The 10,381-nt window shown below is 31.3% G+C and overlaps 1 protein-coding gene across 1 annotated transcript; it reads right to left on the bottom strand.

The window, feature by feature from the left end:
• Positions 1 to 1,111: 1,111 nt before the first annotated feature.
• On the bottom strand, positions 1,112 to 7,979 carry LOC129605155 (uncharacterized). Its single transcript, XM_055514740.1, has 5 exons — positions 7,755 to 7,979; positions 5,030 to 7,691; positions 2,390 to 4,984; positions 1,229 to 2,143; positions 1,112 to 1,167 (listed from the first exon to the last, which is right to left on the bottom strand). Exons 1-5 carry the CDS (start codon positions 7,977 to 7,979, stop codon positions 1,112 to 1,114), a joined length of 6,453 nt encoding a protein of 2,150 aa, XP_055370715.1.
• Positions 7,980 to 10,381: the final 2,402 nt, after the last annotated feature.

Below are 10,381 nucleotides of genomic sequence, written 5' to 3' on the forward strand. Positions count from 1 at the left end.
TACGAGAATAACAACATTTGTTATGCACGTGTACATAATAAATATTTTTCACACTTTTTATTACTCTGTCCTTAAATTTTGAAATGACCTAAATATGTAAATCTAACAAACCATTTGATATAATGTTTAAATAGGCCTAAATGTTTTACAATAGATATTTTTAAACTAAGGTTTTAACAGCCTCCCCGGCATTAATGCATCATGCATTAAACTTGGAAATCTTGCTCGGTGAATTGGATTGTTGGAATTGTACTGTTGTTACGTGTTGAACTTTTCTTATAAGAATTTCTTATGAGGATAATTATTACAATAGTAGTCAGCGTTAAAGCAATATAACTCGTAATGTAATGATGTATATGATGATATAGTGTACTGCTCTCTGTGTTCTCGTTCATTATTAGAATATTTAACCTGTCCTCAATTTTTGTATATTCTGCTTCAAAATTCTTTCCACTTTGATTGTATAATTTTAATAAGTTTAAGCTGGAGATTGTCAAATTCATTTCATCTGGTAATTCTAATATTGGATGATTACACATTTCAATTTCTATTGTTTTTGATTTGTATGATTGTATAGTTAGCTCGTACTCCTTCAATATGCAATCATCATATAATGATAATATTCCACATCCGTATAAGTTGATTTGGTATGTCTGATCGTTACAAACCAAATTATAAACCAGGCATGGGGAACCTGCGGCCTTAAGGCCGCATGCGGCCTTTTAACTGTTTTTTAGTGGCCTTTGTCCTTAAAAAAATTTATTTCTTATATTTCTTAAAAGTTAAAATTTTGCTGCCAAACGAGGCTGGAACCAAATATAAAATTGTTATCGAGCAACAAACAATCACAGAAAAGTCATTGAAATAATGAACCATATTATTTTATTAATAATGTACATACTTACTTATCTATTTTTATTTATGAAATAAACTGTTTTATGTTATTTTTTATATTCTGACATAATTTTGTTTTCATCAACCTACACAAAGCAAAAATTTATAACCTTTGGACTTTTTTTAAACTTTGCGGCCTGATTGACTTTGCATTGACTAAAATTTGGCCTTATATAGAGAAAAGGTTCCCCATCCCTGTTATAAACATTTGCATTATTTAATGAAAACAACCACGTGTTCGGCTGATATAATTGGATCCATGTTTTTGATGGACTATATATTTTCATTTGACATTGTTTTGAAATAGTTTGATGTCTTATTATTGAGAACTCACATTGAAGATTTTGAGCATTTTTTGTGAAAAACGGTCTTTCTCTGCGACAGATAAAATTTTTATTTTCTGTATAAATACAAGCTTTGAAGTCTACTCTTGACAATGTATAAATGATGTCTCTATGTTTGTTAATGATTATATATTCTGTTGTAGGTTCTATTCTCATGTATACGTTATTTAATTTCACTGGAAATGGTACTAAATGTAGAACATCATATTCTGATATTGATAATAATGGTACTTTCAAACTGAAAACTGCATATTTGTTGTTAATTTTACATTTTGCAGAACTTAAACCATATATTTCTGCCAGTTTTGGTAACATTATATTTGATTCAAGTTGTGGCCTTAAGAATTCTAAATGCTCTGATAGTTGTTTTGGTGCTAGTATTAATGGGTTGACTCTCCCTTCATGTAGATCTGTGATAATGTCAACCATTTTATTTTGCATTCTTCGGAATTCGTTTATTGTTACATGAAGATATTGAGAGAAGAATAATACTGATTGTGTTAAGTTATATTTTTGCATGTAGCTGGTTATTTGGTTCACGTTCATAATTACGCCATTTAATTCTGTTTGCATTCTTTTGAAATTGATTAACGATTGTTCGTGAGATTCTTTTATTAAATGATTAGTAGCTTCAATGACAGAGGTTTGTTCTTTCATCAATTGTAGTAAATGATCATGATCATGTTTTACAGCTTCTATAGTGCCTTCAATGTTCTTCGCATACTCATCATCTAATACTCCAAACAATACATTCGCTACATTCCCTACTATATTTAAAAGACCTCGCTTTTTCTTGTTAGAGAATGACTGTCTTGAAAATAACAATTGATTTGTTTCATTTATCTCATGTAATTGATGCTCAAATTTCTGGGTCAGCAGACTTGTGTAACGATGATCGACAGTACCTTCTGATAATTTTTTCATTTTTTCAATTCCTTGATTTATTAATAAATATGTTTGCCAATAATTAGAGAGATTATAGTATATAATAATTTTCCAATCAGTTTCAATCAAATGGCTGGTTCCTATATGATTCAAATAAATTCCCGCATTGTGATTCATTTTCGTAATTCGAAATGGAGTTGAAATATTTTGACACATCGCTAACAAGGGAAGGAATAAGATTGTTATGAAAAGGAACATAGATGCACTGAAAGGTTGATCGTATCTAATTCTTTTTGGTGAAGTGTTATGCCTTTTTTCAGCAGTTCTTTTTGCTGATGTACCATTAACTGCTGAAGTATTTTCATTATCTGTCTCTATTGGCAATGGAGCTAAGTTATGTATAGCACGTTCTAAAATTCCATTCGCCGTTCTGACTTTGACTACTCTAACGAATCCATCTGGACCTTTGCAGACGTCTTCTATTCTTCCCATACGCCACTTTAAAGGAGGATGATTTTCATCTTTTATAATAACCATCATTTCTTTACTAATGTTCTTAGAAGATTTGTTCCATTGGTATCTTTGTTGCAATTGTGTTAAATATTCTTTGTTCCATCTTTTCCAAAATTCCTGACGAATGGCTGAAACCAACTTCCATCTTGATAATAATGTTAATTTTTTATCATTTTGTTCTGTTTCTGGGATTGCTGTCAACGGTTCCCCTATCAAAAAATGCCCTGGTGTAAGAGCACAATAATCATTTGGACTGGAAGATAGTGGAGTAAGTGGTCTTGAATTCAAGACTGCTTCAGCTTCTGCTAACACAGTAGATAATTCTTCATATGTCAATGATGCGGATTTTAATGTTTGTCGTAATAATTTCTTCGTTGATTTAACAGCAGCTTCCCACAGACCACCAAAATGAGGAGAACGTGGGGGAGAAAAGTTAAACTGGATGCCGTTGTTACTGCAAGTTTTTATTATTTTTTCTTTATTTTCCTGTTGTTCAAATATCTTTTTAACTTCTTCCAACTTGTTTTTTGCACCCACAAAATTAGTTGCATTGTCGCAGAAAATATTTTTGCATACTCCTCTTCTTCCAATGAACCTTTTGAGTGCGCCTAAGAATGCTTCTGTTGTAAGATCTGATACTGCTTCTAAATGGATTGCCTTTGTAGTAAAGCAGCAGAATACGGCTATATAAGATTTATGAGGTCTTTTCCCTCTAACATGATAGTGTGTCCATATAGGACCACAGAAATCAACACCAGTATTTAAAAATGCTCTTGCCGGTAAGACTCTTTCTGCTGGTAGGCTTCCCATCAATTGTTGTAGTAACTGAGGCTGGGCTTTTGCACAGTTGACACAATTATTCACCGTTGTTCTTGCCAATGCTCTGCCATTTATTATCCAAAATTTCTGCCTGGAAATTGAAAGTAATGCTAATGGTCCGGCATGTAAATTCTTTTCGTGTAAATGTATCATAAGTAATTTCGATACGAAATCTGTACCTGGAAGTAGTATAGGATACTTGGCATTGTAAGAGATGTCTGCGTTGTCTAATCTTCCGCCAACCCTAAGGATACCTTTTAAATCCAAAAATGGTGATAATGAAACTATTTTGCTATGTTTTGGTACTGAGAATTCTTTCTCCAATTGTCGTATTTCTGTTGAAAAATGTATTCGTTGGATTTCTTTTATTATTTCATTCATTGCTTGGTTAATTTCTGTGGTTGATAAAGAGGTGTCGTTGAGTTGATCATTATTATTTTTCTTAGTTTTATTAATAAATCTTAAGATGTATGCCATAACTCTGAGTAAATATGCAAATGAATTACGGTGATTAATTTCATGAAGAGGATGATTTGTTCTTATTTCGTCACAATTCAAAACTAAAGAAGTTTTCTTTTCTTCTTCTTGAAGCCTCATATGATTTACTCTTCTATCCGGCCACTCATGTTCTGGTAATTTTAGAAATGGTGGACCCAGAAACCAAAGTTCTGAACTGTTAAGCTTATCTGGCGACATTCCTCTAGAGAGCAAATCAGCAGGATTACTTTTGGTGTTCACATAATTCCATTGTCCTGCTGATGATGTTTTATGTATTAAGGATACCCGATGAGCTACAAAGGTTTTTAAAACAGAAGGATCACCATTGATCCAAGATAGTACTATCTGTGAATCACTCCATAGATACATTTCATCAAATTTGTAGTTTAGACTCTGCTGAACCTTTGACATAAGTTTTGACGCTAAATGGGCAGCACAAAGTTCCAATCTTGGAAGTGTTATGAATTTAATTGGTGCTACTTTTGATTTTGAACATAGTAGTTTGCATTTAATATTGTTGTCGCTATCTATGGATCTTATATATGCCGCTGCTCCAAATGCTCGTTCACTGGCATCGCTGAAAACATGCAACTCTGTCCTCGAAACCTCTTTTTGGCTGATGAACATATAACGTGAGATTTTTACACTAGTAAAGTTACTTAAATCTTGACGAAACTCTATCCATTCAGTTTTTAAATTATTTTCTAGTTCATCATCCCAATCATGTTTCAATTTCCAAAGTTTCTGAATGAATATTTTTACAACAACTATGACAGGGTTTACTAAACCTAGAGGATCAAATAGTCGAGAAACCTCTGATATTATTTTTCTCTTTGTAACTTTTTCATCTATATCTGGCCATGCTGTGATAAAAGAAAAGACATCTTGTGAAGGTTGCCAACATAAACCAAGAGTTTTGATATAACCTTCATTATCATTTTTAAACACCTTCTCCTTTTCCCTGTCTGCTTCTGGTATATCTGATAATAATCGTGGATCATTACATCCCCATTTATGTAATTTTAATTGGGCTGATTGTAACATTTTAATTAATTGTCTTTTTAATTCAATCGTACCAGTCATAGTGTCACTGCCAGAAATAATGTCATCTACATAGAAGTCTCTGACAGCTTTCGCTGCTACAGGATATCTCAATTTTTCATCGATTGATAATTGTGTTAAACATCTTGTAGCTAAATAAGGTGCCGATCTTGTACCATATGTGACTGTGTTCAATTGATAATACTTAATTTTATTTTGGGGTTTCGAACGCCACATGATCATCTGCAATTTTCTATCTTCGTCTGCTACCATTATTTGTCGATACATTTGCTTGATGTCTGCTGTAACGACATATTTATACATTCTAAATCTTAATAGAATGTTGAACAGATCACTCTGAACTTTTGGTCCTTTCATCATGATGTCATTTAACGATACTCCGGATGTAGTTTTACATGACGCATCGAAAACCACTCTTAGTTTTGTTGAGCTGCTTGATTCACGAATAACCCCGTGGTGCGGCATAAAATAGTGTGTACGTGGTATATCTTCCAATTCTATTTCTGTCATATGACCCAATTCCAAGTATTCTCTTAAAAAACTTGTATATTCACTTTTTAAAATTGCATCTTTAGATAATTTTCTTTCAAGATTCAGGAATCTTCGAAAAGCGATGTGTTTTGATTCTCCAAGTAAATTCGGACAGCTCAATATAGGTAACTTGACTATAAATCTCCCAGATTTATCTCGTTTATGTTTTACCTTGAAGAATTCTTCGCATTCCATCTCCACTTTGCTGAGAGGTTTGTGTTCTAGTATTTCTTCACATTCCCAAAACTTCTCTAATTCATTTGATAATTGCTGATTTGATAAATTTGTTGTTGTTAATGCTGTGTAGCTTTCTTTATTTGATGCTTTTCCGAGGATCATCCACCCGAATACAGTTTCATGCAATGTTGGCAGATTATCTTTTAATTTAACTTTTCCTGATCTTATTAAGTCACCATATACCTCTGCTCCTAATAACATATCAATACGTTGTGGTTTGTTAAAATTAGGATCAGATAACGTGAGATTTTCTGGAATATTCCAAGAGTCGATGTTGATCAGTCTTTGAGGTTGACACTTGGTGATCTCTTTGATGACTTGAGCATCAATATTTATATTAAAATCTCTTACTTTTGATTCAATAGTTACGTTGACTCTATCAGTTGTAGGAATGAAACCAACATTACCAATTCCATTAATGTCAATTTCAACACTTCGTGTGTCCAATTTTAACTGCTTTTGTAATCTTTCTGAGATGAAGTTTAATTGAGAACCTGAATCCATTAAAACACGGCAATCTATCGTTCTCTTGTTTGGTCCACGTACCGTGACCAAAGCTGTTCCTAAGAACACATAGCTCTCTGCTTCATTTTTATTTGATCCCATATGAACACTAGCTGTTACATCTCTTTTTTCATTGACTGGTTGATTACTTTTTGAAGAAGTTTCTTTCTCCTGATGCAACAATGTATGATGCCTTTGGTTACACTTTTTGCATTTTCTTGATACGCACGATTTTTGAATATGACCAGGCCGCAAACAATTTATACATAATTTTAATGCCCTGATCTTTGCTTCTCTGTTCTGTGTCGTCATCTTTATTAGCTCTGGACAACTGAATATGAAATGCCCGTTATTACACACGGCACATTTAATTGAACTACTTGCTGAAAATGTAGCTGCCTGGTAATTAGGAATTGATTTTATTCTTGAAGTACTTGATTGAATTTGCTTATTTCCAAAGGCCTCGAGCGATTGAAATCTCTTTTCGATGAAGTTTAGGAACTTTTCCAATGATTGAATTTCTTTCGGTTGCTTCAATGATAGCTCATACAATGAATATGTCTCTCTGTCTAGTTTTTTGTAAATGATTTGTAGTAATATAGGATCCCAGCTGCCGACAACATTAAATCCCGAATTCTCTAATGAAAGAACACATTCATTTGTTGTGTCGAACATCTGTTTGATTGATTTCGATGAACCAGGAGTTAAACTTGGTTGATTTAAAAATTTGTCAATGATACTTGATACTAATAAACGTTTATTATCATATCTTTCAGTCAATATCTTCCATGCTATATTGTAGTTTTGGTCAGAAATAGGTAGATGTCTAATTAACTTCTCTGCTTCACCTATTAGATTTGTCTTAAGATACCACATTTTTTCTACTTGTGGAATTGCTTGCACGTCTATAATTTGTGTGAATAAGTCTCTGAACTGTATCCACTTTGTGTATTCTCCATCAAATTTTGGAAGTGTGATGGCAGGTAATTTTCCTTTTATGTTATCTAAAGGTTTCTCAGTTTGCTCCGTCATCTTCATCTTGTCTAATTGCTCTCTCAGATTTTGAATAAGATTCATGGCTTCATTCTCATCTGCAAAAAATTCATCAGGATCATACCCTAATCTTTCAGGAACGTCAATCCTGCTACATACATCTGAATCTTTATCTTGGTAAACCTTCAGTTTGCTTTGAATTTGTTGGATTTTCATCTCATAATAGGGTTTTGATTGGTTATTAATTGTTATTTCGTTTAATAACTTGTTTAACGCGAATTTGCTTCTCTGACACTTTTTAATGACGATTTTCAAGTCTTCCGATATATCCTCTTCTATATCCAAGACTTCGTCTCTTGTTCTGTTCTCTTTCGGCTCATTGTTTGCTACATCAACTTTTAATGATAATGCCTCAAGATTTTCAATTTTTTGAAGCAGTTGTTCTTTTATTTTCATATACTCTTTTTCTAAGACGTTGTATAGATCTTTGGTGAAGTAATCATGATCTATTTCTTTTCCGTGTTTTGTTCTGATTGATTCATCATTCATCTCAAATTCCTGCCACAATTTGTCTAATTTCGTTTGTTTTTCTCTAACCAACTTGGATGTCTTCCTTTCCTCTGCAAGTCGATCGTATTCCAACTTCAGAGACTGTATAGCTTTTTTTATGTCAACTTGTTTCTTTACTAGTTGATCCATTTTCTTAACTTCTGTTGTGTGTTTTTGTTTGCGAATTACTTGATATTGAGAACCTCTTCTGATGAGATCACGTCGGGGTCACCACTGTTCAGGACTATGTACCTTTCAGAATGAGTGGTACTTTATTAGACCCTTTTCTTACTTTTTAGTCTCAAGTGGTATATGAAACAGGGTGAAGCTAGGAAACACTAGTTCAATGATTCGTATACCCTCTGTGTAATGTCTTAATTAAAAGTCTTGAATTAATGTATGAAACAGGGTAAACTAGGAAACCTAAGTTTATTGATTCATATATTATCTGTCTGAATAAAAAGATTTGTTATTCTTGATCATCAGAGGAAGATTCCTCTTTATTTTTAAAGTTCTTCCTTTTTATAAAAAAACTTATAACTAAAATCTATCCCTACTCTAATTTAATTTTGGTTTTAAATAATTATTTATTTACATAAGTATTGAACATAAGGAGATATCCTTATGTAGTTAAACAAAAAGAAATTGTGTTATCTTGTATTCTTTACAAATAAAAATTGTCTTGTGTTTATAATTATGCTAAATTTAGATTAGTAAAAATTCCTAATTGTTTATTTAGGTTACAAAATAGTTTTAAATTTTATCTCATTCAAATACAAAAACATTGTTATCTAAACTATGTATTTTATTGCTTATGAAAGACTGTACGAGAATAACAACATTTGTTATGCACGTGTACATAATAAATATTTTTCACACTTTTTATTACTCTGTCCTTAAATTTTGAAATGACCTAAATATGTAAATCTAACAAACCATTTGATATAATGTTTAAATAGGCCTAAATGTTTTACAATAGATATTTTTAAACTAAGGTTTTAACAACACTAAAATTACTTAAATTAAGTATTTAAATTAACACTAAATTTTATGCTTCTTGTTCTAAACTGTGTACTGAAAACTCCTGTACTTGTCCTGTATGTAGGCTGAATTCGAAAAATATTTCGATGCGTTTATATTGAAGTACTGAGATCATTTCATTAATCGTGCAGATATTTTCAAAACTCTATTGTCATAATAGTGTTTAGTGAAATTAATACAGAAAAATACAATTCCCATTGTCCTGTTTAATCCTATTCATTAGTTTTCTAAGTTTATGAATACCTAAAATAAAATTAATGGTCAATTAATTTAACTATTACTTATATTTTTAAATAAAAATTAAAAATTAATCACGTTTTAAATTTTTTTTTCAATTTTTACATACATACATACACTTACATATTATAGTTAACATCCCCATTCAGGTGCGACCTTGAAATTTCTCTATGTAGTTTAGATTTAATTTTGTTTTTTCGAACACTCATTTAAAACTAAAATTGTTTTGATTAAATTACAAAATTTTATTGAATGCTAAAAAAAAGAAAATTCATAAAAAAGTTCAATTAGTTATCGTGTGTCGTCTCGCAAGAGAGAAAATTACAACAAAAATACCTAAATCGACTTTTGAATAGAAGTTTTTTTCTTCCTCTTTGTAGTTAAGTACATAAATCAGGACCTTAAATCAATCTTCTCTAATATATAAGCAAAAAAGGTAAAAAAAATCTCTTTATACTCGTATCATATCAAGTAAAAATTATACCTGTTGGATAATAAATCATTTTGAAACCTTTTTTTTTCACATTCTTATAATCATCCCATAGTCCAGTTGTATTTGTTTGTAGATCTTTGTTACACGTACCTTTACAGAAGCCAATAAAATTGCGAAAAACAAAGAGAACAAAACAAAAAAACAAAAACATTTTTGAATAACACAACATTGGCTACTGTTCAGAGTATAACATCCTGCTGCAGAATGTTAAACAAAACAAGAAAACAAGGAGAAAACAAATTGAAAAAAATAGAACAAAAAATCCTTGGATTCCTTTTCAAAAACACAATTTTTGTTTTTCTTCTTTTCTTCTTGTTTTTGTTACCCGCATTACTATTTCTGCTATAACTATCAAGTGTAATGTGCTGATATTTCTGATTTTTTATTCATAATTTTTGTTTTTATTCTTAAAATAAAAAATTCTTTCACAGATCCCACCTCACTTGCATGGACCGATTATCATCCGCAACACGTATAATTAGTTGTAAAAATTATGAGCACAATTGTGATTTAAAGATAAACGAACAAAAAAATGATGCAAAAAATTTATAATTTATTTTTTAAAATTAATTTTTAATTTGCTTGTTGTCCATGTTTAGTAGTCTGGTCAGGTTTGTTAAAGAGTTTTTTTTTTTGTTTTCTCCATGTTGAAGAAGTGGTAATTTTGTTTTTGTGCCGGTAATACTTTTTCTATGTCCATTATTTTCTTAAGTACTTACTAAAAAAATTTTGTATGCATGGAAAGAAAGACAAAAAAAAGCAAATTACGAAATAAGACAGG

Source organism: Condylostylus longicornis, unplaced genomic scaffold (assembly GCF_029603195.1).
Source record: "Condylostylus longicornis isolate FDR11 unplaced genomic scaffold, ASM2960319v2 ptg000013l, whole genome shotgun sequence".
Taxonomy (NCBI): Eukaryota; Metazoa; Arthropoda; class Insecta; order Diptera; family Dolichopodidae; genus Condylostylus; species Condylostylus longicornis.